The 27,531-nt window shown below is 34.9% G+C and overlaps 2 protein-coding genes and 1 long non-coding RNA gene across 9 annotated transcripts in view; 1 reads left to right on the top strand and 2 right to left on the bottom strand.

Moving 5' to 3' along the window:
* Positions 1-1,698: 1,698 nt before the first annotated feature.
* pcmtd1 (protein-L-isoaspartate (D-aspartate) O-methyltransferase domain containing 1) lies at positions 1,699-17,029 on the bottom strand. 3 transcript variants are annotated; one of them, XM_059525061.1, is made up of 8 exons: positions 16,903-17,029; positions 16,383-16,534; positions 7,720-7,820; positions 7,324-7,636; positions 6,183-6,285; positions 4,801-4,972; positions 3,426-3,549; positions 1,699-2,196 (listed from the first exon to the last, which is right to left on the bottom strand). In XM_059525061.1, the coding sequence occupies exons 4-8, from the start codon at positions 7,628-7,630 to the stop codon at positions 1,820-1,822; spliced, it is 1,083 nt and encodes a 360-aa protein (XP_059381044.1). In that variant the 5' UTR covers positions 7,631-7,636; positions 7,720-7,820; positions 16,383-16,534; positions 16,903-17,029; the 3' UTR covers positions 1,699-1,819. The 3 variants fall into 3 exon arrangements, with proteins under 3 accessions (XP_059381044.1, XP_059381042.1, XP_059381043.1); XM_059525059.1 differs by having other exon boundaries at positions 7,324-7,820; XM_059525060.1 differs by lacking the exon at positions 16,903-17,029 and having other exon boundaries at positions 7,324-7,820; positions 16,383-16,581.
* A 1,617-nt stretch (positions 17,030-18,646) lies between these two features.
* LOC132116287 (uncharacterized) lies at positions 18,647-27,472 on the top strand. Its single transcript, XR_009425618.1, has 2 exons — positions 18,647-18,692; positions 27,150-27,472. It is a non-coding gene; the product is annotated as an uncharacterized LOC132116287 (long non-coding RNA).
* st18 (ST18 C2H2C-type zinc finger transcription factor) overlaps positions 19,892-27,531 on the bottom strand; it is a 49,581-nt gene continuing 41,941 nt past the window's right edge. For all 5 annotated transcript variants that reach the window (XM_059525051.1, XM_059525053.1, XM_059525050.1 and 2 more), the window contains 6 exons: positions 27,102-27,182; positions 23,820-24,041; positions 22,959-23,047; positions 22,746-22,849; positions 22,505-22,648; positions 19,892-21,521 (listed from right to left, as the gene is read on the bottom strand). In XM_059525051.1, coding sequence (XP_059381034.1) covers positions 21,381-21,521; positions 22,505-22,648; positions 22,746-22,849; positions 22,959-23,047; positions 23,820-24,041; positions 27,102-27,182 — 781 coding nt within the window. In that variant the 3' untranslated portion in view covers positions 19,892-21,380. The remainder of the gene's footprint in view (positions 21,522-22,504; positions 22,649-22,745; positions 22,850-22,958; positions 23,048-23,819; positions 24,042-27,101; positions 27,183-27,531) is intronic.

Genomic DNA, 27,531 nt, shown 5'->3' with positions numbered 1-27,531 from the left:
AAATGTGCCATCCTGCTGTCTCAATAACAAAACACGAACCTTTCTCTTTTATGAGTTTTGAAGTCACTTTGAATTCGAAGCTGGTGCAATACTGTTTAAAAAGATGAAAGCATTGTTTCTAGACGGTGCTGGTGTAGATCTATCAGAGATATTGTGCCTTAACATGTAAGGCTAAATATGAAAAGTCATTTTGGTTTTTATCTTTACATTCTAGTTTCCCTTTCACCATCATTTCATAGATAGGCGATGACTTAAGGTGCTTAAAGTCCCTATATATAAAAAAAAAATTGTGGCTTTTAAGTCCATGTCTGTGTGCTAGCATATTTATAAAAAAAAAAGAAAAAAAAAGAATTATATATATATATATATATATATATATATATATTACAGTCAAATCATCAGCTTATCAATTTGTAGTTCATAGCTGTGGCATCATGGAGTTATTTTAGGAATAAAATACAATAGTATTAATATAAAATCTGGATTTTACAATGATTTTATTTATTTAGTACTGCCCTGATACAGCTGCACAACAGATATGTACATATATTTCACAACACAAAGTCATTTTAATTAAACAAAAGATCCTGTTGAAAAGTTTACATTCTTGGTTCTTAATATCATGTGTGGTTTCCTCAAGCATTAATTACATTTTCAATCTTTTCTGATGGTTTTGTCAGGCCCTGAGTAAAACTGGATCTCAACATACTATAGCCAGTGTGAGGAAGAACTCGAATGGATCTGGAGGACTTCTGTGGGACAAACCAGAGATGCACAACCATCACAAAAGACCATGAATGAACGGTTACAATATTAAGAACCTTTCAACAGAATCATTTATATAAATAAAGTTCTTTAGTACTATATATATCCTACATAGCTTCATCAGGGCAGTACTTAAACAACAAAATGCAATTTTTATTTTCAGATGAATTTAAACAACTGAACATATTAAACATACTTTGGGTCTTTTTTTCAACATCTTAATCTGTGTGTATTTTTGTGACAAACATGACAGATGCAAATTCTATTATATTTCATTTCACTGTAACAAAATCCTCTACAATCAACTGAAGAACTGAAATGAAGCCACAGATTCCTTATGCTGACAATATATTGCAAACAAGTTGTTACGATATTGAGAAATCACCGATTACAATCCCACACGAACAGTGACGTCTCTTACATTTTATGATCACAAGCAGAACAGTGGAGCGTTAGGTCTTCAGGGCAACTCGAAGACGAGAGATAGGAACAATCCAAAAAATTACAACATCTATTAAGTGACAGCTCAATATCTGTACTTACAAATGTGACTAGAACAAAAAAAACACACAGGCCGAATAAAAAAACCAAACAATCTCTAGATGAACTTCACTAAAACAGTCCAAAGAGCTATCGAAAGCATTAGCATCATAAACGGCGAAAACTCCCGAAAGCTTCGGAGAATCAAAGAAGGCAAAAATCAATCCCAAAATAATGACTCGAATTTTGATTCTCCCTAGAATTAAAATAAGAAAGAAAACGGTCATTACTGGTTTCATCAAACAGCTGGTCTTACAATACAAGCCTGTGAAAAAGAGCTTCCTTCACATCTTCTCAATACAAATAAGGTGAGCAAGAAGTTTCTAAACCCCCAAGGTCCTCTGAAGTGAAAAATGTGAATATTACAACGTTATGAGCCATTAGATCAAACCCAACCCTGTTTCAATCTTTCAATTATGCTACATTATCCCAAAAAACGCTGAAATTGAGTAGTCTGAGAAGGAAAGCCGAAACCACCTCCGCTGATGAATGCTTCTACGGGCCGGTGTGTGTGTTATTTCTCGCGGTAGAACAGCAGGTACGCCTTCAGCGACTCGGGCAGCGGCAGACTCAGGATTTTGTCTCTCAGATGGTTGACCCGTGGCTCCTCAGGTTTGACGGGCTCAGTGTCTTTCTCCTGCTCCTCCTCTTTGCTCTCCTCCTCGATGCATTCGTCCTCCTCGCTGTCCATGGGTTGAGGAATCAGCTGGTTGCCCACGAACACGTAGGTGTTGATGCGGCGGCGGCGGCGGCGACAGCGTCTGCGTTTGCGCTTCTGGGACGATCGCTGCGTGTTGTTGTTGGCCGGTTGCTCCTCGTTGGTCAGGTTGCGGAGGGTACGGCGGATATAGATTCGCGCCAGGTCCTGAAGACTCCTCACGGACAGCGGCGCTGAGGGACGGAGGAATAATACAGGTTCACGACTACAGCTTTCACTCAGATCTCATTTGTGTGCACAACTAATTAACGTAAAGACACCGCAGGTCTATAGGGTAAAAACGAATTGATATCACTACACTGCGCAAGCTGATTCTTCGTAGTACATTAAGACAACCGTTTTGAAATGTTATGTTGAAATATGCAAATGAGGCACAATCTCATTAAATATGCGCTAATTTGCATATATGTCCAAAATTGAAATCTAATTACTGGATAAAGCCACACTGTAATAAAAAGTGATTTCTGTTGCTTTTTAAATAATTACAATGAGTTTAAGTACTTTAAGTACAAGTACACTTGCATTCTACACTGAAAAAAAAGACATATCTATCTAGACAGAGAGTCAATAATTACTCAGATCTGTCAAGTAACACTGGGTTAAAAAAAGAAGAAATTTTGAAGTAGACACTGGAATAGTATCTTGTTGTGAAAATTTAATAATTTGTTTTATTTAAACATTTACTTGTATTTCATTTTACGATGTCCAGCCTACTTCTAAACAACTGTTTACTCAATGTCAAATGTTAATGTCAAATGTTTATTTAATGCAATAAAAATGATTTATGTACTCCCAACTCAATCAATTAATTAACTGTCAACATTAAAAATCTATTTATTTATAAAATAAATAAATAAAACTGGGCAGTTAAAAATAACTTCCCACTGTAAATTCCCAGATTCCCAATGTAAAAAAAAATCCACAAAAACCATTTACTGTTGATGCTGATAGCCAACACACAGCGCTAATGCGTTACGGGCATCTGTTAACAATAGCAAATAGAATGATAATAATAATTTTTTTTTAATAAAATCTAAATCAGATGACCGATATATGAACAAAAAAACACTCATTTTGAGAAAACTGCCTTTAAAGACGTCTATGGTAACTGAAATCTACAGGTGCAAATAGATAACGTGTAATAAAATATATAATAATCTGTACTCTTTGTAATCTGTACTTTGGATGTTTTCTATACACTAGTCTGAATAGCCCAAAATCTCAAGACTAACCAATGCATGGAAGAAAAAAAAAAATAGAGTTTTGGCCTGTAGTGTTTGTAGTGTTCCGAATGAATCAGGTTTGTAATGGAATCTGCAATAAATCAGTCTGGAACACTGTGCCTAGCAGCAGCTGATTGGCCAGGACAGTGTGAGGTCATAAAAGAGAGGCGGAGACTCACGGAGCACCACAGCTTCAGGCTTGCAGCCGTCTGTCCTGCTCTGCGGAACAAGAGGAGCAAATGACACGGCCAGGATATTCTTACTCTCCCAGGAGCTCTGACCGGTTCTGATGATCTGAGTCAGCTGCAGCAACACACAAACACTCAACTAATAAAGAGCTCAGACATTCCATGCTCAACAGGTTCATAAAAGTTACTGTTAATATTGTACAATATCATGCATTTACATAAATGCAATGCAATTTTAACAATTTTCACATTGAGAACTTTTAAGATGCCAAATATAGACAATAAAAGATTAGATGTATTTTTTTAAGTCTTTTTTCAAGCAGTTGTATATACTGTAGCTTAGCCAAGGCTTTTATCATTCTACTCAACATTTTAAAAGTCCAATTTCTACTACACCAAAATGTATTTGCACACTTTAAACACACAAATAACTGAATGACTGAAGTGGCATTTATTTGGAATAAAAAGCAAAAGTACACTTGTCAAGCAAAACATTTCACAAAAAGACTTATAAAATTATAAAACAGTGTGACTTTTTGTTAGTTTGTCCTTAGTGGATATTTAATATAATGAACCACAGCTGTGGTTGCTCTACTTATTTTAGTATTGTTTATATATATATATATTTCTTTTTTTTATAGTTTTTTTGTAATGTGCTTTAGTAATTTGTAATGTGTTTGTTTTTATATATTATATATATATATATATATATATATATATATATATATATATATATATATATATATATATATATATATATATATAAACAAACATATTCATATTATATAAACAATACTAAAATAAGTAGAGCAACCACTTATTTTAGTATTGTTTATAATATATGAATATGTTTGTTTATATATATATATATATATATATATATATATATATATATATATATATATATATATATATATGTTTCAGTTTTTTTCATTTGCATTATAATTTTTACATTATTTTATTAATTAAGTTTAATAATTAAACATTTTATTTCATTAAGCAGCCAAGGCAACATTAAAAATTTTCACTTGCATTTTAAGTTTAAATTTATCATCTAATATTTTTTATTTCAGCTTTATTTTAATACCAATTTAATTAAATTTTACTTAGCAATACATTTTTTTATAAAGAGCTGATTTCATCCAAAGATAATTTAAATAAATCAAAACACCAGTGAATTAAAAAGACATTTAGCAAAAATGATGGAGCAAAGTAAATTAGTGATGAGAAAAGATCTTGAGACAGATCTGGGTTGAGATTTTTTGTGGTCTAATGACATTGATTTATTTGTAAGTGTGACAAAAATGTATTTGTAAGAAGTCTCCAAACCTTTTAGGCCCACTGTGTGTATCATCCTGTGTTTTACCTGATCCTCTATCGGCATGACCAAAATTCCTCCGACTTTCAGCAGGATCTTCATGTAGTTCTCGTGGTCCTTCTGAACTCCAGCGCCGCAGTAGATGCGGTCGTACTGGTGACTGTCTGAGGAAATCTCCAGACAATTCCCCACCACAAAGTGTGGTTCACAGAACTCAAACCTGAAATGACACATTTATAACATTGATAGTCTTTTCTAGAACATCTACAACACAATTTCTCACAGCTATGTGGTTTCTAACGTGTTCCAGTTGATTTTAGTGTGCTACTATGCCATTTCTAGGGTGTTTTCAACCTTTTTGACCCGAAGGCCTCCAATTGTCCAACACAATATTTCATAAGCGATCGTATTTCCTTCTGCATTATATTTGTGACTCCAGTAGTTTAAAGAACTGTATAGTAGTTAATAGAAATAAAAAAAAGTTAAGTAACTTTTATAAAATATAAAATTAAATATAAACAGTGTATATATATATATATATGTGTGTTTACTTTATAACAATTTTAATATTTATTTTAATTTTTACCTTAAAAGCCACTCTTTTTTTTAACACAATAATTTTAATCTTTATTTATTTTTTAATTGTATTTTTAAAAAAATGACTCGTTTCATTGCAAAACAATTATTGTGAATGTATATATATATAAAAATAAGCATTTTAGGCTAAAAAAAAATTTAGATTGTTTTTATTTTAACACACAAAATGGTCCACCATGTGTCTCTACAATATTCGGCAGGTGTTTTGCCAGATTTAATGTCTGCCAGGCAAAAATTGCTTTTCAAATCGTTTTGGGGTAATAGCACACCTCTTTTCAACAAGCTATATAATTTGAGCTATCACTAAAGTGGCAACGAAAGAACCACATAGCAACCAAATAGCAATGCACTAACAACACCCAAGCATTATGTCAGCGAGTTTTACACAGACAAGTATATTCGCATTTTCTTCAGAACATTTACAAATGTATTTTCATGACTGAATAAAAAGCTATTTTCCTTATTTAACTGGTGGAGCACTGACATGATGCCAAGAGCAATCTGTTATGGAGCATATTATTAGCATCAGTCCATCCGTGCATGGTTTTATTTGTTTAGCACCAGTTTTATTGAGCAGTCACAGACTTGACAAGACGTGAAACAGATATCGAGCTCCGAACATTGATTAAGTGACCTTTGGACACATGGCCTTCTGTTATGAAACACATTTATGGCTTGTTTAATTGCATCAGTGCTTTATCTGATGCGTCATTACAGCTCTCATTAAGCAAATTTCATTTCTATAGTTGTAACAAATCTAGCACTTTTCTTTTTTTAAATTCACACTTACTGTAGATCTATAGAAACAAATGCAAAATAAGAGTTGAACATGCCTGTCAAAGCTGTCGCTGTTTTTAATGAAGTCATCGCGTCTTTCTTTTGCATATTCCACCACATCCTTGTGAAGCTCAACGCCATGATTTACTCCAAACGGACCTGCAATTAATAGTAATGAATAAAAATCTTTTTTCTTATTAATTAAAATATATATTTTAATTACTATTAGTCAAATACCATAATATTTAACTGAAAATAAATATATACAGACAATAACACACCAAAAATGTTATATTCTGAATAAAAAAAAAAACGATTTCAAATTGCATTAATATTTTACCATATTAGTTTTAACTGTATTTGTTATCATATATATAGCTTTGGTCATATAAATGTTAATGTACAGAATTGTGTACGATTTTTTAAATGCTTTTTACATTTATCCAACTACAAATCATAAATCTAATAACTTATAAAAGTTATATCACATTCTCTACTCAACACTTTCATGATTTGAGTCATTCATGTCTGTAGGACCAACATTTATGTTTGTTTAGATCCCTAAAATTGAGTAATAATAAGAATAACAGTGATGCAAATAAAAGATTTATTAACTAAATATAATTCAAAAGTGAAATTACTATTAGGCACAATGTTTAAAAAAAAAAAGTTGGCAAGAGGCTGATGGACAAAAAGTTGATTTATGCGACTTAATTGAAATAAATTACACATAAAATGTAAAACTCGGATTGGTCCTAAAATAGTCTTTATCATTGTGAGCAAGTTTATTATTTATTCTTCTCATATTTTTTTCTTTTTCTTTTGAATACTACTTCTATTATTATTATTATATTTTTAAGTATATATTCAAATAGATTAGACAATAAATAAATTCTACACTCTTAAAAAGAAAGGTGCTTCACGATGCCATAGAAGAACCTGTTGGACTAAATGGTTAACCTGTAACATTCTTTTTCACAAAAGGTTCTTTGATGAGATTGAAGGCTCTTCAGATTATAAAAAGGTAAGAAAGCGATGGTTCTTTAAAGAACCTTTGACTGAATGGTTCTTTGTGGAACCAAAAATGGTTCTTCTATGCCATGGCTGTGCAGAAGCTTTTCAGCACCTTTATTTTTAAGAGTGTACCCTCAATCTCGACTGTTTCCTTTATCGATCTGTCATTAGAGTGGTTCTCACCTATGATCAGGCCCACCATGGTGCTCAGGTATCCCGTGCCGCTGCCGAGGTTCAGGAAAGACAAACCCTGCTGGAGTTTCAGGGCTTCCATCACTTCAGAGTAGATACAAGGCGCTGACAGGTGTATATTCCCATGCTTCCAGGCCAGATCCTTGTAGGCATTTTCTCTGTAGCCGTCCAGGTAATAATCTCCACGGTCTATGGCCCTAAAGGCCTGCTCCACGCGGTCTGTGCGGATGTACTGCGCATCCTTCAGGTTGTCTATCAAATCGTCATTGTCCTCGCCAGCACTGACTGCTCCCCCCATGATCCCCTCCGAGAAAAAAAACAAAACAAACAAAAAAAATAGGAAAAATGCAGAGGAGGTGAGAGACGGATAACTAGACCGGTCCTCACATCCAGATGAAAGCTCTAGAGCGATTCTCCGCAGGGATGCACGGTCGTGATGCCTGTGTCCCACACAAATCACCTCAGACCATTCTCAGCTACGCCAAGATCTGAGGATTGAAAAACAAAAGGTGATGGGTTAGATCTCTCTCTCTCACACACACACATACATTTCAGTTTACCCTCCTCTGTCCTGAAAACAGGAGCCATGCTGCGCGAGTGCGTCCATGCCACCTGATACCAGCCGGCTTTGATTCCTCAGCTAGGTGTTGCATGCACCTGATGTTACCTACCTGCCTGATGCAAGCTGATTTAATATTGCAGAAAGTCTGAAGTCTTATTGTATGTCACAGATGTTAATAAAATAAATGTCAGAACAATCTAGTCCTGGGCGGTAAACCGGTTCATACCGAAAACCGTTGATTTTTTTCGTTACGATGTTAATTTTGAATATACCGCCATACCGGTGTATTTAATTACTCAGCGTTTGGAACGAACGTTATGCTGCGCCGCAGCCGCGAGACACTGTTTCAGACGGACCCTTTAATGTTGCACTTCTAAACAGCGACTGCGAGGCGTGGTGAGGGTACACACAGCAGTGCTCTGATGTTACGTTATAACGCCTGTTTCACACATACTCCGTCTGCAGTGTGTATTAACGGATTTCAGCTGCACGATGTATCAAGGAACGGTGCACTGCAGCAGTGCAGCGATTGTTAACGTACTGAGTCTATTTTTGCTGTGTTGCAGGCGCTGAATTAAAGTGAAAGCGCATTGTTTGCGGGAAAAATGAACATGGATTGACATGTAAACGCAGCCAAATGGGTTTTTGGCTAGGTTTAAAACAAGAAAAAGAGCACTTTTAGATAAACAAGGAAAACAATATATATGTTCACTTTTATGGTAGCAGAAAAACACAGTTCATTAAATATTTTAACAAGAAAAGTAGGCTAATTATTGTGTTTAAATGTTTTGCCCCTTGCTTGAGCAGCTTATTATACAAACCTAGAAATAAAATGCATGAATAATGTGTTGTTTATATTTATTGAGTTTAAACTAATGTCTATATGAAAAAATATATATTTTTTACATGATATGAAATCAAAACAATGAACAAATGTTGTGTTTGTGGACTAAACCGACGCGGATCAGTAGCGAACTGCAAACGCGTCCTGTGTGAAAACACAATGAGTCCGTACTGCGGACTGCATATGCACTGCAGGCAGATTATGCATATATAATATCCATTTTATGCAAGTGCTGCACAACACGAGGCGCATCACGAGCAATTTACTCAGGCACCTTAGCCGCAAGCACGTCTTGGAATATCAACCAGCAGAAAATGCCTTGTACACCTGATTATGCATGAAAAAAAAAAAACTTCATAAACCGGAAAACCGGTATAATTTTGAAAAAGAAAACGGTATATACATTTTTGGTCAAACCGCCCAGCACTAGAACAATCAAATAGACAAAGCACTAATCTTTATTATAGTAGATTACATTTTAACCCATTTTTTGTTCCTACAAACTAGGGATATGCCGGTATCAAATTTTCGTGTTGCGGTTAATTGATCATGCTTTTAATCACGGTATACGGTATTATCACGGTATTTAACACCTATTCATCAAAGAGTCCTGAGAAAAATGTATCAGTTTCCAAAAAAGCACAACCGTTTTAAACATTAATTATAAAAATAAATGCTAGAAGTACCATGTGTCACTGATGCCTGATTAAAAAAATCTGCTTTTCTGTCACAGAATTCAATTGTATTATTGATGGTCATTTTATATTAAAATAATATTTCTGGATTTTTTTATCAAAAACATCACTCCAATTAAAAAAGTTAATTTGTTAATAATATCACATCTCTACTCAACAAGACATCCGATATGATGAACAGTTCCAAACGTGACACAAATGTCCCAATTTTCCAAGTTTATGACTTAGAAGTTTGTTCAAATACCTAAACGTAAGCATGAACAAGAATAAGAATAGTGATGCAAATAAAAGACACATTATCTTCTATTCAAGGACACAGTTACTATTGAGGTTACTTACCTCTCTGATGCTAGCAGCTTTAGTACTGCAGAAAACAGCAGAAGCTCAAGCCTGAAGTCTTACTACCCTTCTCACATGATAATATAATAAATGCCAAAGCAAAAAAATTAGTTATTAATCGGGACATCTGAACGTCTGCTTCCTGGAAATGCTATGCACTTAACAACAGAATAGGCTTTGAAAGCAAGAGCAAAGCAAGTCTGAAAGTGGCATTTGGGCTGCAGACAGGACATTTAGAAAGTGTCAGAATTTGCATGTCTGGTAATTGAGTTAAGCTGAAGTTCTGTAACCTCAAGGATTTTCATGAACCTGAACTTGATATGGATTTAAACAAACAAACATGAGGCTTATTTACTTACAACGGTTCAGCAAGTTCAAGAAAAGGCCAATTACTGTACATCGAAACATCTCCATTCTCCAGTCCAATTAGGGATGGCTTTGCACAGAACCATCCACCCTAAGAAACATCTAAGAAACCAATTAAATTGGTTTCATTTTCTATGTTGACATACTTCCTATTGAAATTGAAGAGCTCTTCCCTTTTTGTAATATATGTATTTTTACATTGTTTTTAAAAAGCAAACAGGCTTTAGTTTACATCACGAACAATAAATCTTGATGTTCTACTTGCAATTGCCAGTCAGGAACAGATAGGATTAGAAGGATGAGATGTTCTACTTTTACAGAGCCCTTAAAGTGACAACTGCAGAAGACAAACCCAAGAAACCCCAGAGACTTTCACATGCAAACAAAAATTTTTCCAAAGTCCACAGGAAAACAGGCTTTTACATTCACGGTCTATGCAAAATTTAGAATAAATCATATTTCCTCATGTTTTAGTTTTAATGCTTTTTATTGTCTCTTATTCTCACCAAGGCTAACCAAAAATACCGTAAAGCAGTAAAAATGTGAAATATTAATACTATTTGTACTAGCTGCTATTCAGCAAGGATGTATTAAATTAATCAAAAGCAAAAGAAGGGTAATTTATTTATTCAAATAGAAGACATTTTAAATGTTAATAATATTTCACAGTATTACTGTTTTTACCGTTTTTTTTATCAAATAAATGCAGCCTTGGTCAAGCATAAGAAAAAATAATTCAAAAACAAAACAAAAAATCCAAAATATCCTAAACGTTTTACACACATTTATTAGTCTGTTTATTAATGTTTTGTTGTTTTGTTTTTATGCAAATGTACAAGTTTCTCATGCATGTATGAAAGTCTCAAGGTTTTTTTCCCTGCAAATGTCACTTAAGAAGATATAGAGCATCTAGAGAGCATTGGATTGGACAAAAACATTGGAGACGCCCATTAGTGTAACATGATGTCATCAATATTTTTGCTCGTGAAAGACTGAAAACTATAAATGCATGTTTTTAGTTAAAGTGAATTATATCCATATTTTAATGACCTAAACAGAAATGGATCAAAAACCACAAAACTCACGTTTTGATTTTACAGGGTTTTAAATGTTTATATTTATGTCTACATCCCTGTTATTTTCTTGTTTCTATTTTTTTTTTTTTTTGCATATGCCTTCCTTTTCAGCCTTTTCCTGTAATGTTGCCCTTTCAGTCTCCTGCACTAAAAATACTGCAGGGAGGGATCTGGGTCAAACCTCCTACTCTGTTTTGTACAAGACCTGATTGCAACCCTACAGAGACTCTCTGCACATCAGTATACAACTTACAAAAGGGAACAGCACGTATCACATTAGCGCTCTCTTTCTAACAACAGACACGGACATATAGTGTTTATAACACTATTAACCATTAAAGCCATTAATATTGGATATAAAAACAGGATGCTGGTTTTCATGCCATCACTAGCTGGTTTTGTCGTGGAGTAACTGCTGGATTGTTGTGGAGTTAATACTGGAAGCAGAACAATGAAATGGAAGAGTTTGTTTTAAGGCTGAGCTGATCCGTCATTAACATGTTTAAACTTGCTGGTTGCATAATTGCAACATTATCACAGAACACTGATGCTCGGCCAGAATTAATCTGTTTACAATTCCTCTGTGCTTTTCTAGTGAAGATAAAACTTAAAATAAAGCAGGCCTACTCTTTCTGATGTTCTTAGTCCTCATTGCTTTGAAAAAATGTCATCAGCTGAACCTTCACATAAGCCACGTTATAATCCACAGCTGTCCTGTCAATAAATAATTAATAATAATAATGGTTCAGGTCATATTTCATCAAAAAAAAAAAATTATATATAATGTTCCTGTAGCTCAAGTGGTAGAGCATTGCATTAACAGCACAAGGTTGGGGGTTCGAATCCCAGGGAACACATTAGAAGAAAATTGTTAAATGTAAGTTGATTTGGATAAAAGTGTCTGCTAAATGCATAAATGTAATATATATATATATATATATATATATATATATATATATATAAAAACCTTGAGACTTTCATACATGCATGATATATACATGCTATATATATATATATATATATATATGTGTATATATACACATTATATATATATATATATATATATATATATAGATTAGTGCTGCAACTACGCGTCGACGTCATCGATTACGTCGACGTATTTTTCACGTGCGTGAAATGCGTCGACGCGTCACACTGTTTACATCTCGCGTAATGGCATACTGGGAATGAAGAAAGTTGCATTCTATCACAAAAACAGAGACCACTGTTATCAAAAGTATGGGAATACTTTTAACAGAGGACAAATAAAATGGCCCTTTATTCCCTTTGCAAAACCGATATGGTGTATCACGGCAGCACAAATTCGATGCACGAGCACCTCAGAGGAAAACATCTTGGCGCTCTCCGGTGTTACGATTTAACTGATTACCGTGTTATCTGGTGACCAACTTCCTGGTTCAGGTCTCTGCTGCAGATGTGATGCGGCCGAAGTAAGGATAAAATAAAAAATAAAGTAAGTGTGTGTTGGCGCGGGTTTAGGGGCGTTCACATATCGTGCCTAAAAATGCGTGGAAAACACTAGTCGCGCCACTTTCTCCTTCTTTCCAAAGCGAAAGCGCTCGGGCAGTTGCGCCCCTGGGGCATCTGCCGTTGCTAAGCAACCATGACGCGCTCTCTCCATGAAGACGCGGAAATTTCAGCAAAGGATAAATGGATTTGCAGCACTAAAAATCGCTTGCAGTAGCTCTGCTACTAAATTTATTTCAAAATGGCAATCCATATACAGCTATGATCAGCTGTTCCCGCATCTTAGCTGAGCTTTCAACGTTGTTACGGGAAAGGATGAAGCTGATTGGTTAGTTCTTGGCACATGACCGGCGGTGCGCTTGAGGCATTCTGAAAAGTTGAGATGTTTTTAACTCGATGCGGACGCGCGTTTTCGCATGTGCGTCGCGACCGCCTTGCTTCCATTATGAGCGCGGATACCGCGCGCCTACATTGGAAATAACGAACTTGTGAATATGTGAACGGCCCCTTAAAAGTCAGCGCGCCGCGAGACAACAGTCACAAACCACCGAGCTACCCCGAATCAGCTCCAGATCTCTGGAAACCATGCTAAACCATAGCAGAACCCTGGCTACATTTTATGGTTTGTGATGCTAAAGAACATTTCATGACGTCTCAGACAACTGTATATTTGTGGCTACTGTGGTTTAATTAAACGCTATCGTAAACTCATATTTACCATAGTAAAATAATTTTCTTTGCCTCTTTATTTTTGTATACCGTAAAAACTTCAACCACATTGGTTGAAAATGAATAAAGGTTGAAATATTATATTAGAAGTTTTACTTATATTTTTTTGTAAAGTTATCCAAAGGATTCATTAGCTAATCAAAAAAAGAACATTAGATTAATTATTTATTGTAATAAAAATAATCGTTAGAGTAGTCGACTAATCGAAAAAATAATTGTTAGTTGCAGCTCTAATATAGATTCTAGTTTGACTAAAGAAAAGTAAAGGATAAGGCCTTCCTGAAGTGCAAAATTCTATTTCTAATTTCTAATTATTTTCTTTTTGATTTTGCCTTGAAATGCGACCTTTACATGACTGTAAGATTAAAACAATGAGAATAATTGACATAACTTTGTGCATTAAACCCAAAATACATGTGGCAAAATATATTAATATCCATTCCTTACAACTTACTAGTGTCTAGCTTTGTTACCTATACTTACTTAAAACTATTTATATTTTCTTTAACTATTCAAAAAGTTACTATTGTCTATTCCAGTTTCCTAGTATTAGCAAACAAATAGACACTAGTCAAGACTCTAGTGTGAAAGATTTGCATTATAAAGGGCAAGGTATGTGTACAGAGAGCAAACATACATTTATGTTGCTTTTATTTCTATATTCATCATTTTGATTAATATTCATTTTTATAATATTACTCATTATCCATGCTCCTGCAATGCTGGCTCTTGTGGTCTAATCTTCTGATTGTGTCTTCACAAGTTACAGATAAAAAGGAATGTTTCCATTTCAAGGTTTCACAGGAGGTTGTGAAGCAGTTTGGTGATGTTTGTGATAGTCAGACGAACCCAGGCGAAGCACAGACAGACAAAGACGCAAATGAGATCATTCAATAAACTTTGTTAATTTATTATTTATCCCTTTTTTACCATAGTAAAATGGAAGACAATTAAGAATAATTCACTTGTTGACCATTTGGATATCAAGACCAACACTGTGTCGGAGACAAGTTTTTTAGCATGCCTGGATCCAACATTCCTGGTGACTGAAAGTGACTGGTAAGATTTTTATTTGTACTGTAAAGCACCATTCCTTTATGTAAGTAGAGCTCAATGGCAAATTAAATTAAATTAAATTTATGCATTTAGCAGACGCTAAAAGCGACTTACAGTGCATTCAGGCTATCAAATTTAACCTATCATGTGTTCCCGGGGAATCGAACCCCCAACCTTACGCTTGATAGCGCAATGCTCTACCACTTGAGCTACAGGAACACTATTGATATTATTGGAAAATGCTGATAGTACATTAGTACGTTACTACAGGGAAGTCGTGGCCTAATGGTTAGAGAGTCGGACTCCCAATCGAAAGGTTGTGAGTTCGAGTCCCGGGCCGGCAGGAATTGTGGGTGGGGGGAGTGCATGTACAGTTCTCCCTCCACCTTCAATACCACGACTTAGGTGCCCTTGAGCAAGGCATCGAACCCCCAACTGCTCCCCGGGCGCCGCAGCATAAATGGCTGCCCACTGCTCCGGGTGTGTGCTCACAGTGTGTGTGTGTGTTCACTGCTCTGTGTGTGTGCACTTCGGATGGGTTAAATGCAGAGCACAAATTCTGAGTATGGGTCACCATACTTGGCTGAATGTCACGTCACTTTCACTTTCACAGCTAGAGAACAGTAAAAAACACAGGCCTACTAGTAGGCTATATGAATAAGGATTTAATGAGCAGTTATTGTGAATCTTAAAATATATAACAAATCTCTGTTAAATTGCTCACTAGTAATTATAAAATAGGTAACGTTACTAGCAACTTAACTAGTTAGCTGTGAGGAACACCTTTTCAAGAAGCTGCCGTAACATTACACCAACCCTGTTCTCTAAACAAATTTGACGCCAAAACGCTATATAATAATCAATTATGCATTCTGGTTGATGTTTTTGTCGACAATGGAAAGAAAAGCCGTACTTGCGACGCTGTCGGTCTGTTGTTTGTTTGTTTACGTTCGACGCACATTCCATGTGGATGGTGACGAGCCGCGTGACGTAGTTCGCTGCGGTCCGTCCACGCGCGTACAGATCTACAGTTCACGACGCACTTATAAAACACTACACACATCCGCACTGCGTTAAAACAAAACCGAGTTAAACGACGTGTGCAGTGCGCATTAAATCTACACAGTATAGGCCTACCTGAGACGATCAGATGTGGTAGTATCAGCAAAATCGAAGAAGTGGCAAGAGAGAAAATATAAGCGCTTTGCATGCTTAGATCCGCCATAATCTCTCAAGCAGGACTTGCATGCATATATTAAATAAATAACTCCTCAGATCTAATTAACAACAAGGTTATGCAATAACACTTGTCATTTAAAATATGTATGAACTAAAACTCCTGGTGCGTCGTGCATCTGGCCTTGGTTATTATGTGTGTTGTGTAATGAACAATAGCGTAGAGCTAAATCGAAAAAGGAAGTCGTTGCGGAATAAAGCTTCAGAGACAGTTGTTTTACAGCTATTGTTAGTGTTTTTCTAACAAGTATCAGTAAACTTGCAGCAGCTGGATAAAACACCTCTGAATGTCTGAACTACAGTCTGTAACGTTAATTCAGATGAAAATAATCTGACAGAGACGGCAAAACCTCTAGTTATTCGGTTTCTAAAGAAAGCCATGCTGTAAGAGGGCATTTAAACGCTGTATGACTGGGAAAACCAGTAAGACGGGGTCATTGTGTATGTCCTGGCACAACAAACCAATTAATAGACAATGCATAATTTGTGCATTTCATCAAAACAGCCATTTGGCCTTTACTGCATGCGTTAAACCAAGTTAGTAGGCTTGCAAATCAATGTATGCCGCATGCTCATCTTCCCCAGCTTGCTCAAATCAACGCAAAGCAACAAAACAAAAATGTCGGCATCATCTCTGCGGAATAACAATGTTCACTGACCTTTGTAAAGCCATGTACTGGTCTCGGATTTGCACGAGCAAAACACGCTGGATGCACATTGGAGTTGGTGTTTATGACCGCACTGTAGTTGTTGTGAGATGTATAGATTTTCGTGGCGTTGAAGATCCAGCGCTGTTTTTCTCTAGGAACAGCTGAGAGGATGTAAACACACGTCACATGGTTCACAGAAACGAGCCCTACTTGGGCTGCGGACATTAGACGGCAAATGCTGCTGGCTAATAACTGGTCTCATTACAGTCCACCAGGGTGCTCCCTTGAGGCCCAAAAAGCGAAACTTACATTGAGCTGCATTCAACTATCAGCTCGATTATTGAAATATTAGAGGCATTTGTAAATAGAAGTGTATAATCGTTTGAATCTGTTCATACTAAGGATTGATTTTTGAGTTATGTTTACAAATATGCTTTATAAAAATGATTTAATTCAATTCGCCTATCAATTAATCATTAAAGAATGTGATTAGTCCATCTAAAACAGCGGTGAAAAAAGTAACACGTACCACGTGACAAGACAGTCAACACGCGTCTTGAGCAGCGCTTGATTGAAAATAGCGAGATAAAACAGTTAAAATATAACGTGTATTAATTATATTCACAAAATATGACAAATTAGAGACTATTTCTAGGCTACTACCACGCCAGGCAACGTCGTCTAAATGTCATTCTACCCGTTTCATTCTGATTTTTCCCCACCTGTATCACACACGCCCCGCGCTCCTGAACCAGGATTGGCTAGTAGGCTACAAAGGCGGTCAGTGATTGGACAGTTTAGGAATCGGTCATATTGACGTAGCTAGTAAAGCGATTGAGAGGAGGCTAGACTTGAGTGGAAAAAGAAAATTGTCTTGTTAAGGCATTTAGAATGCACTTAAGCAGTTTTAAAACACCCAGCGTAAACCAAAGAATTACTGGGTTTAGCAGTGAATCAATGGTTGTGTAAATCACTTGAACAGCTGGGATCAGGGACTGTTGTAAAATCTGTTGACAGTGGCTCATTCAGAAGCACTGAGTCCACAGTTACTCCTGGAAAAGAACAAGCACGCCTTCTTGATTACATCCAAAGCACCCATCATGTGCCTATGGGGTTGCATCATTGAATGCTAAATCGTTCTGAATACAAGCATACTGCTGTCTGTCTGCCTGGTGTAAATATAAGCCTGGTGAACAGTTCTATTGGTAGCGTTTGTCATGTGTCAGTGCTCTCATCTGCACTGGAAAACAGTATTCACTTACCACTATGACATCTTTTTATTTTACCATTGGCCACTCTACCCTGTTGACCCATCATTGCCCTGTAAGATCCTCTTAGTCCAACTCTACTAGGAAATTAGCATTTTGAAACCAGTTTAATATTAGTAAGTGTCCATTTATACATCTGGATATTAAGTTTCATTGATAGAGGATGATACAGGACTGACTGCGTAATATTTTTTTTTTCCACATGCATCAGGCCATAATGTTCAAACACTGTACCGAGAGAGCACATGCTCATAACAAATGCTCATAACACAATTTTATTTGCTGTGCATTTCTTTATTTGGTTGTATTGTGAGCATTTTCAGCGTAATTATATTACAGCAAGATAATTTTCTGGTATATCCCCCATGTTTGTAAATCAGTGGTTAAGATCAGATATACCTAATGATGAACTCAGTTAAGATGAGAAGACCACTTTATGTCAAATCACGTACTAAAACCTGTGCACCCAGCGAATTTTGATGCATACAGCAGCTTTTTTAAATTTATCATCTGCATGAGTATTAGTACCTTTAAAACATAGTTGAATAAAGTTGAACTCATTCCTAGGCAGTATTTGCTAATGAGGACAGCTAGTATTGTGAGGCCTCAGGCCTGGGGTGGCTACAGAAGTTCACCAGCGCAGTGGGACAAAGAGCGAGCAGCTCTGCTTTTTATCTGATTTTCATGAGATTTCTGTAAATCGCCATGAGCAAGAGATTCAGGCGAATCAACAGAAATCATACACACATCATATGCTGTACACGTCTGTCATGGACTTTTTAATAATTGTTGGGTTTTTTTGTAGGTGACGTGTAACAGGAAAGCTGTGCCTCCTTTCAGGTAATTAGATGTCATTTGCATCATCATCAACTCATCAAAGGCAAGGATAAATTACTCTGATAATTATCAAAAGATAATTACAAAGGGTAACAAACCAAATACCATATTTACACGGCGCAGATTTCACAAGGTCACGTGAGGGGGCATTAAAATACCTCATTGAAACTGAATCCGATTATACCACAAAGTTGCATTCATACGCCTTCTGCTGGTAAATATGAAAATTGTTTTTGAAAATCTCATAATGCTACGCTCAAATTTGATTTCTAAAACAATACATTTTGGATTTGGTTTTCAGCGTCGATGTAATCGGAACGCCATTAACAACAAACTTATGTGAGGAGTAAAATTCAATGGAGATCCAACCTTTTCAGGCATTTTTGCAATTTCTACAATCCATTTTTGCAATTTTAAGAAAAAATATGAGACCTTATGTTATATTTATACTTTCAAAAAAAATGTTTTTCCACAAAGCCCAAGAGCAATCAAAATGAACTAAGTGGAAAGTTGAGAGTAAATTAGAGTCGTCAAAAAACGTTTTAAATGTTAGTCAAATTGATTTGCAGATTGTATAATTTTGGATTTTACTTTTTTTATTTAATCGGGAAGCCGTTACAACAACAAACTTCAGTGAGGAGGAAAAATGCTTCCCTATGATTTCATGACGATTCCATGCTTTTTTTTTTCTCCCCAAATTCTACAGTGTATTTCTTGCAGTTTTATTAATTAAATACAACACTATATGTAATGTTTATAATTTAAAAAAATACCTTTTTACATCAAAAGATTATTTAAAATAAACTAAAAAAGGAAAAATGTAGTGACCATGTGAAACCACCAAAATGTATGTACTGTATATTTATGAAAATTCGGACCTAAAATATATGTAGTAAAATAAGTTCAGATATAATATATGTATATACAGTATATGTCAAATGCACTCTTCGTATATATCTACATCTAGTAAATATCTGTATATGAGCTTTAATATAAATTATATTATTTTTATAGGACTCTAATATGAGCAACTGTACAATAAGTGCTATGCAGATCATTTCAATAGTTTATTTCTACCATACACAAACTGTACACAACACAGCGCAGTACTGCTTATGAAATTTTAAAAGTGTAAGGAAATCCTGATATACAAACTACTCAAACTGAAAAAAATTATAATAATAATTTCAAAACAAAAACAAACTAAATCATTTACAGTACTGTGTATTATACTATGTTTTTCTTTTACACAAAAATTCATATCACATTACAAAACATCAAATACAAAAAGGAAAAATAAATATTCCTCACAAAACTTCCTGAGCAAACAATCTGTGGTTTATAAATTAAAATTAGGAATTACAAATAATTGAAACAGAATTAATCATGAATCATACAGTAATTTAGGATAATAAAAAAAACAATTCAGTTTTATTGAGAATACAATTCGTTATCCACGTTTGGTCAGATGATAGTGTTTTATTCCATCTGAATGACCTGCAAAAACACAATTTTTGACATTACCAATGGACAAGGTAAAACTAAGGTTAAACTCCTTCAGTGTGCTTATTAACCTGCACCGATCACACATTTGTGACCCGCTCTAAATAAACTAAATAACAGAATAAAAGTGCAAAAGGGTACGTTTAGTGTTAGAGAAAGCTTAAAAAGTGCTGTGACGAGGCCGTTTGTGATCATAACAGCACTAAGGTGACCTCGGCCGTGCATTAAAACACAAAATCAAGTGGTACAGATTCAGTCAAAATGGAAAGATTACTCTGTTGCCGTTCTTTTGCTGTAAATTGTCAATTTTTATATTTTGGTGGCTTGAAGACATGAAGTGCTTTGAGAAAATATCATCCATAAAACCTATTTGAGAGCCCACCGTTTGTTGCACAAAAGAAGCCGAAGGTTGAGTAGTTCAGTCTCACAGAAAAGAATAAAAACCATATTTTGCCTGATCATAAAACACCTTTTTTTACAAGAATATCGTCACATACTTAAAATGGCGTATAAACAGTAGGTAAACAGAGTTTAGAGGCTTTTCATTCGAAAATAAATATACTGCAGAATAAAATGAATCACCATTCACGGAATACTGCTCTACCACAAAACATAGCATGTTCCATGTACTCATTTACATTTAGGCACATATATGCACACATGGATGTGCACACCAAAGGCAGTTCATATGAACAGAAACGGAAATAAGTGTGTGTGTGTGTGTGTATGTGGATGATTTGATTTTTGCTCACTGTACAGTCGGTGTACAGTCGTTTGGAGAGTTAATCGGATAAAATATTTTTCTTTTTGCTCACTTGTCAACAAATGATGTCATTTCAGTGGTGTACATTAACTACATGTCAGGGGTGGATACAGTACAGCTCTAATAGACCAATAACAGCAGCTCACCTACAGGTGGCGCAAGAGGACTATTCTCCCATTTGACATCTGTTATGAAGAAAAAGTCATCGTGATCTCTTTAGAACGACTAAAATTCCCAGTTATTGTACAATAAATGCAAAATTAAAATTCACACTATGTAAGATTGGCCTTGCATTTTGGAGTTGCAGCAATAAATAAATCAATAAATAAGATTACTGTGAGATAAATAGTACCAATGAATAAAGATAATATGTAGCAATAATATAATAACACACAAAAGAACAATACGGAGGAAAATCAAGCAAACCATAGGAAATAAATAAGTGCAAAAGGAGGTCAAATCTCACTAAAATGAACATTGAGCTGTAAAAATGTGGCTGGTCATTTTCAGTGCAGTGAATTTGTCATGGAATGGAGTTGTTGTTGTTGATGTTGTTGTTTTAAACGAGACATATCTTGCACAGATGATAAAGCCAGCCCTCGGCAGACAATCAAACACTTGTGCGACAGTGTGGCCTTATACGTGAATGCCCTTGATGGCCTGTCTGATGCTGTCCAGTAAGGCTTTGCATTCGGGTGAATACTCATGCTCTGAACTGTTGTACATATCCGTCAACGTGTTCACGTATGCTTCGAAGTTCTGTTCATTTATTGGACCCTGAAACACATTAAAGAACACATTCAGTAAATGCATTCATTCCTTACAAACGTGCACAATTTGAACTATGGTTTACCTTAAAATACCACAATTGTTGTTGCTACAGTGAAATCATATTAAATTAATTCCTCATGTGGCTATTAAATTGTCTTGTAATAATGATTAATATAAAAGTTATCACCATTTTATGGTACTTTGTTCAAAAATACACTGTAAAATATCAAATGTGCAGCTGGTTCCTCAAGGAAATATTTATAGCTGATAAAAATGGTATAATCTAATTGATTCAATTGGATTTGGCCATATTAAATATTATTTTAGTTAATTCATTAACTAACATTAACAATGAGCATTTGATACAGTATTTATCAAATAACTTTATCGCTATCATCTTTAAATTTTGTACATTTTGAAATTAACTGCTTTAGAAAAATTGTATATTGTTAGTTCATTATACTTAATGTGGTTAATTAATATTAACACATGGTTTTTGGGGGTCAACCACAAACCCTAACCCTAACCCTAAGGCCTTAAAAAGGTCTTAATCAGAACACACATTTTAAATTAAATTTAATGTTGGATGCACTGCACTGAATAAATGAATAAATACATACATACTGTCTCATTACATTTACATGTGAAGATAGCTGAAGTCTTGTTTTCTGAGAAATTTAACAAATATAAGTGATTTTATTCTTTAAGCTATTACAAATATATATCAACAAGGTAAGAAAACTATCATTTTCTTTACTTCGTCTTCAACAAATATTTGAAAAGTCTTAACCCAGCCTTCATAAAGCCTCCAGAAACCTTAGAAGTAGTGCGTTGCCATATTTTTAAATGATTATGTTACCTGAAAACCGGATACAGTATAGTAAGTTTTGTAAGGGACCTTATGCGGTGATCAAAAACGGTGTAATGATACGTGCTGAGAGAGATCAGGTTATGTTTTACATGTTCATCAGAGTGTGTGTCAGTCTCACCATTTGCGGCAGCTGGATATCTGTGAGACTGTTGATAAGTGCTTGACTCAGATGCGCTAACTCCTTCAACAGACTGTCGTTGTGCTGCTCGATTATTTTATTCTCCTCCTCGATAGTTTTCAGGTTGCACTCCATAGATGAAATCTGTTTGAAAACAGGGAAAAACTTCAGCTCTGAAACTACATTACCCACAATGCTCAGCATGTAAGAAGGTAATATGAATGCATATCATGTTATTTACCTGAGTCTGGAGCTGCATCATGTCTGCTTCTATCTTCAGATTGGATTCATTTAGCTCCTTTATTTCGTGATCCAAGTGCTGCATGTCTTCACTGTTTTCGATACCTGATTGATAGAAGACAAGCCAGGCCATGTTCATCTCAACTATAGTACTTGAGAAAGCTGCTGCAAACTTATGAAGCTCTTTTCTCTTATAAGCTCTTGAATTACTCACCGCTGCTGGTTTTGAGTTTGATGGTCATCATCTCTTCATCGGAGAGTTTCTTCTTGATACTCTGGGCGTTTAGTGGACATCCTGACAAACTGTCAAGGGACAAAACACAAAAACTACAAATCAATTCTAGCAATTTTTATATATTTTTTTAGTTATATCTAGTTTAAGATAATAAGTATAATATATACTTTCACAGAATGTTTACATTTACAAATAATAACATTATTGGATACTGTAATGGTGATCAAAAATGAATAAATTCGAAATTTCAGCAGAAAATGCATATTTTGCATAATGAATACGGCTATTTTTACTTATTTCTGAAGTCAAGCTGTTTATATTTGCATATTTTAAATGTTTATTTTGTATGTTATTTGAAAGAAATAACATTAATAAACCACACATGTAAGCTTGATTGGAAATAATAGTAATAATATTGGAAATTTATTGGAAGTATTATAATAATATAATGAGTTCTGTATTGTGTGTGTGTGTGTATATATAATTACAGACAAAAATGCATTATTTTGAATCATAAATACTTTTATCTTATTTCTGAAGTAAACATGTATATATTCGTGTAGTTTAATATTCGTTTTGTATATTTATGTGAACATTTAAATAATGTATAGTGTTTATTTAGAATATTATATAGAATAGAATTATATAGAATAGAATAGAATTGAATGTAAATCACATTTCAATATAATGTAATTTAAGATAATATATATGTACAAAACATATATAACAACTCAAAGTTCACAGTGTGTATGTTCAGGTTGGGTCAAGAGGTCTCAGTATACTGTAGATATTAAGTTTAACATCAGAACTGAAGTTCAGGTTATGGTATAGTTTCCTCACCTCCTGTGTGTGACAAAGACGTTGTTGGCGTGACCCAAGCCGTTGCAGCCGGGCAGAGGGCAGTGTGGAAGCTCCTGTTTACAGAGCTTCCAGGAGAAGGCCGATCCATTCACAGAGCTCTCCTTCTGCCGCTTGGTGGCGATGGGGCAACTTCCTGCGCTGCGATGAGACGTGTATTTACCCGACACATGGCCCTGACTGTCACAGCCTGCCACTGGGCACCTGGTGCACGAGAAAGGAAATATATACTTACCATCGCATTAACAATGGATTTCACTGAAGATTATGTGCATCTTGGTAAAGATATTTTCACTGTCCAATAAGAGTTTTTTTTCCCCCAACAACTGATCAGTGAAACATCATCAACATCAGGAGATCCAAGAAAATATTGTTTTTCCTATTCATTTTATGGGAAAAATGTGTGATACAGCAAAATATGTTTTTGGTACTTAAAAACTAATATAAAATAGAATTAAAAAAATATTTCTCAGTTAATAATTAAAACAGTTATATTACTAGAGAACTTTTTTAGACCTAATTTATGAGGTGCCCATATACAGATCTCAGAATTTTCAATAACTTTAATGTTATTATAGCTTTTATGTATCTAAATCTGGAAATAAATTAAAACATCAAAAAACATTTTACTTGAAATAAAATAAACATTAACTGAAATAAAATAAAATGTATAAAAATGTTTGAATTCAGCTGGCTACCAAGGCAACTATTTTAATCTAGTTTAACTAAATGAAGACAAAAACAAAAATGAAAAAAGGAATAAAATCTATAAAGGCATATGTATGTGTATGCATGCAATGACTATGGAAAGTGACAAAAAAAATCACTAAAACTTCATGACTTTAATTTTATAATTTTACATTTTATTTAATGTTGGTTGAAATATTAGTGTTTTTGTTGTGGGTTTTTCTTATTTTTTGTAGTTTTTGTTATATATATATATATATATATATATATATATATATATATATATATATATATAAATAAAAATTAAATAAAAACAGAAAATTTAAAAATAAAATCTAATAAAAAACCTACCTATAACACTATATCAGTGATACTAAAACAATACTAGTTGGGGGGGAACCAGGTCATAATTTGCATCACAAAGGTTGTTTGGTACAGATTTCTGGGTCACCATGCCAAAACCCACACAGATGTGACCCGACCCCTCGACCTGCTTAAATGAAACCCCCCGCACAGCCCCCTTTTGTTGTCCTAAACTCAGCAGAGTAACAGTTTGCCAAAGATAATCTCTTATTTGAGACTGAACTAGTTTCAGAGATTACACCATAAACACAAATGAGCCTGTATACATTCGCTTGATAATTTGATGGCTAAAACTTCCGAGGGTCCACACCGCCGCCGAGGCGCGTTTGTCATTTCGCGAGTCCGTAAACACCCCCACCCCCAATTTGCTGAGTTGGAAGACTTTTCAAATACCATTAAGAAGATTAATCCTGTGAAATGCTGATTAAAAATCTATTCAAAGCTGAAAAAAGGGAAGGAATAATTCTATCGGCACACAGGGACTTCGTCTGAAACGCACTCCAGTAAATAATTACGGGCAGGGAGGTTAACGTGCCGCCGATGGAAAACATAAGCCCTACCAAGTTGAAGACTAGAGTGGTGAGGAGTTGGCCAATTTATTTTGCTGCTCACTTTCCCTCTAGGTCAGTAATGGAATGACATAAATTGCTGATAATTGTTGCGCATCCTCCACAGGGGGGAAAAAGCACATGATTTGGAGGTTGCTGACCCTTTCCCTGATAGCCCATATTGGAAAAGGTGAGAGGTTATCTGGGATAGTACAAATAGCTTGTCAGCGGGCCTCTGTTGGAAAGGTTGTTATGGCAGTTTGGGCTCTAATACACTGACTAAAACAAGACAACATTGTGACTCAACACTGGCCATTGCGTCCGGCTCCGGGAATGGCGTTCCTTACCACGGGACAACAGAGATGGACCATATGGCCGCCAATTTACAATAATCTAGTGATATTACAGATGTACTTTCCGTTTCTCTGCCTCTCTGTTCCTCCTTTAGTGTGTGCCGACCTGCTACCGTCTAATTCCTAAGCTCTCATCTTTGCATTAGTAATTAAAAATGAAATACTAGCCCAGATGCAAAAGTAGGAAAGCCCTGTCACTCTTGGTTAGAATTCGGATTTAAGGCTGGAATCAATTCAATAATTTTTTTTTTCCTCAATAGAATTATGTTTTTAAAAAACAAACTGCAGCATTAATTGCAATTAAATTAGATCTTACGGAAAAACGAGGAAAGAGTTTTTAGTGATTTTTAAAATGATGATATTTTTGAATATTCTTTTTTCTTTTAGGAAATGCAGTGATACAAACATAAACTGTCCTTCTGTTTTAATAATAATAAAAAAGAAAAGGATTTATAGAATGATTTTCATCTGTTTGCTTTCTGGCATACAGTATTCCCTAAAACAACATTTATGTTTTATTTACATGTGTTTTATTGTGAAAATAATTGTTTTAAAGGCTAGTTGTACATGTTGTTTTGATGTAAAACAAAATAATAATTATATGCACCCTTTATATAAAAATTTTATTTTGATTTTAAATTATTTTATAGTACATATGTTGTCCTTTTTTCCCAACAAATTTCAACTTTTTTTTTTTTCACCAAAAAATATTTTCCCATTAATTTTGTGAGAAAAATGGTGGGATACAGTGAAATAATGTTTTTCACGTAAAACATGTCTAACAGTTTTAGATATTAACAAAGCACCATTTTTTATAAAGATAGACATTTGATGCATTTAAACCTATGGTATGCTAGTTTAATTCAATTTAATTTGAAATTAATGTTGTAATAGTAAATTATCTAATAATTTTCACCACAAAAAAATGAGACTCTCTTTGAATAATTGAACATTTCTACACATATTAACAATTAATATTTTTATAGTGATGATACAATCATTTGAAACATTTAAACCTAGCTACATTTCATACTAGGTACATTTTTATTTTATAATAGATTTTAAACCTACCAAATAGTTCTCACCTAAAAGCTGTGACTTGTGCCTCTAATGCTTTAGTAAAAAATTTAAGTGTCACCTTAAGTGTACTCCATTTATGGAAAGTGCATACTAGATGAAATCTTTTATTGAATCAAATAAACAAGACATTTTGTGTAAATTGATGATGCATTTAAGTGTAAAGTAAAACCTTTCTGCTCAGTCGAAATAAAAACAGCAAGCATTTGGTTGTCATTGTTCTGGTGGTGTCTTACTTCATCTCTGGCTCTTCTTTGTCCTCTTTGCTTGGCGTGAGCTTCAAGGTTCCTTTCCTGGCACGAGGGCACCCTGACAGACTGGGAAGGAACATGACATATGTGACGAACCTTTCAGAAGTTCAAGCGTGCAGACGTGTGTGTGGGAAAGATATGGCCACTGCGTTTACAAGCTTTGACACCTGTCGTGTTGCCATTGAACAGGGGTCATTACCTCAACAGCCGTGAAATGCCACAAAGTATTTACTCTTTGGCAATTACCCGGTGTTAAATGCAAATTATTTAACCCATTGAGTGCCTTTGTGTTGCCTGATGTCTAAAATCTATTAAAGTGTTACATCCAGAACTAGAACACACTCGTTTAAAAATGAGACATTGTGTTGTTGTGAAAAGCATGACCATTTCTGACACGCAGAAACATCCAAAACTG

This window comes from Carassius carassius, chromosome 35, assembly GCF_963082965.1.
Source record: "Carassius carassius chromosome 35, fCarCar2.1, whole genome shotgun sequence".
In the NCBI taxonomy this organism is placed as follows: Eukaryota; Metazoa; Chordata; class Actinopteri; order Cypriniformes; family Cyprinidae; genus Carassius; species Carassius carassius.
The sequence above is the reverse complement of the archived record's forward strand: the minus strand, read 5'-3'. Positions and strand labels throughout refer to the sequence as shown.

Bases quoted from the DNA above. Each gene is read 5' to 3' on its own strand.
- pcmtd1 (XM_059525059.1), bottom strand. From the start codon at position 7,630: ATGGGGGGAGCAGTCAGTGCTGGCGAGGACAATGACGATTTGATAGAC. The intron at 6,286-7,323 runs GTGAGAACCACT...TATTAATTGCAG, and splicing joins CATGGTGGGCCTGATCATAG to GTCCGTTTGGAGTAAATCAT. The intron at 4,973-6,182 runs GCATGTTCAACT...GTGTCATTTCAG, and splicing joins AACAGCGACAGCTTTGACAG to GTTTGAGTTCTGTGAACCAC.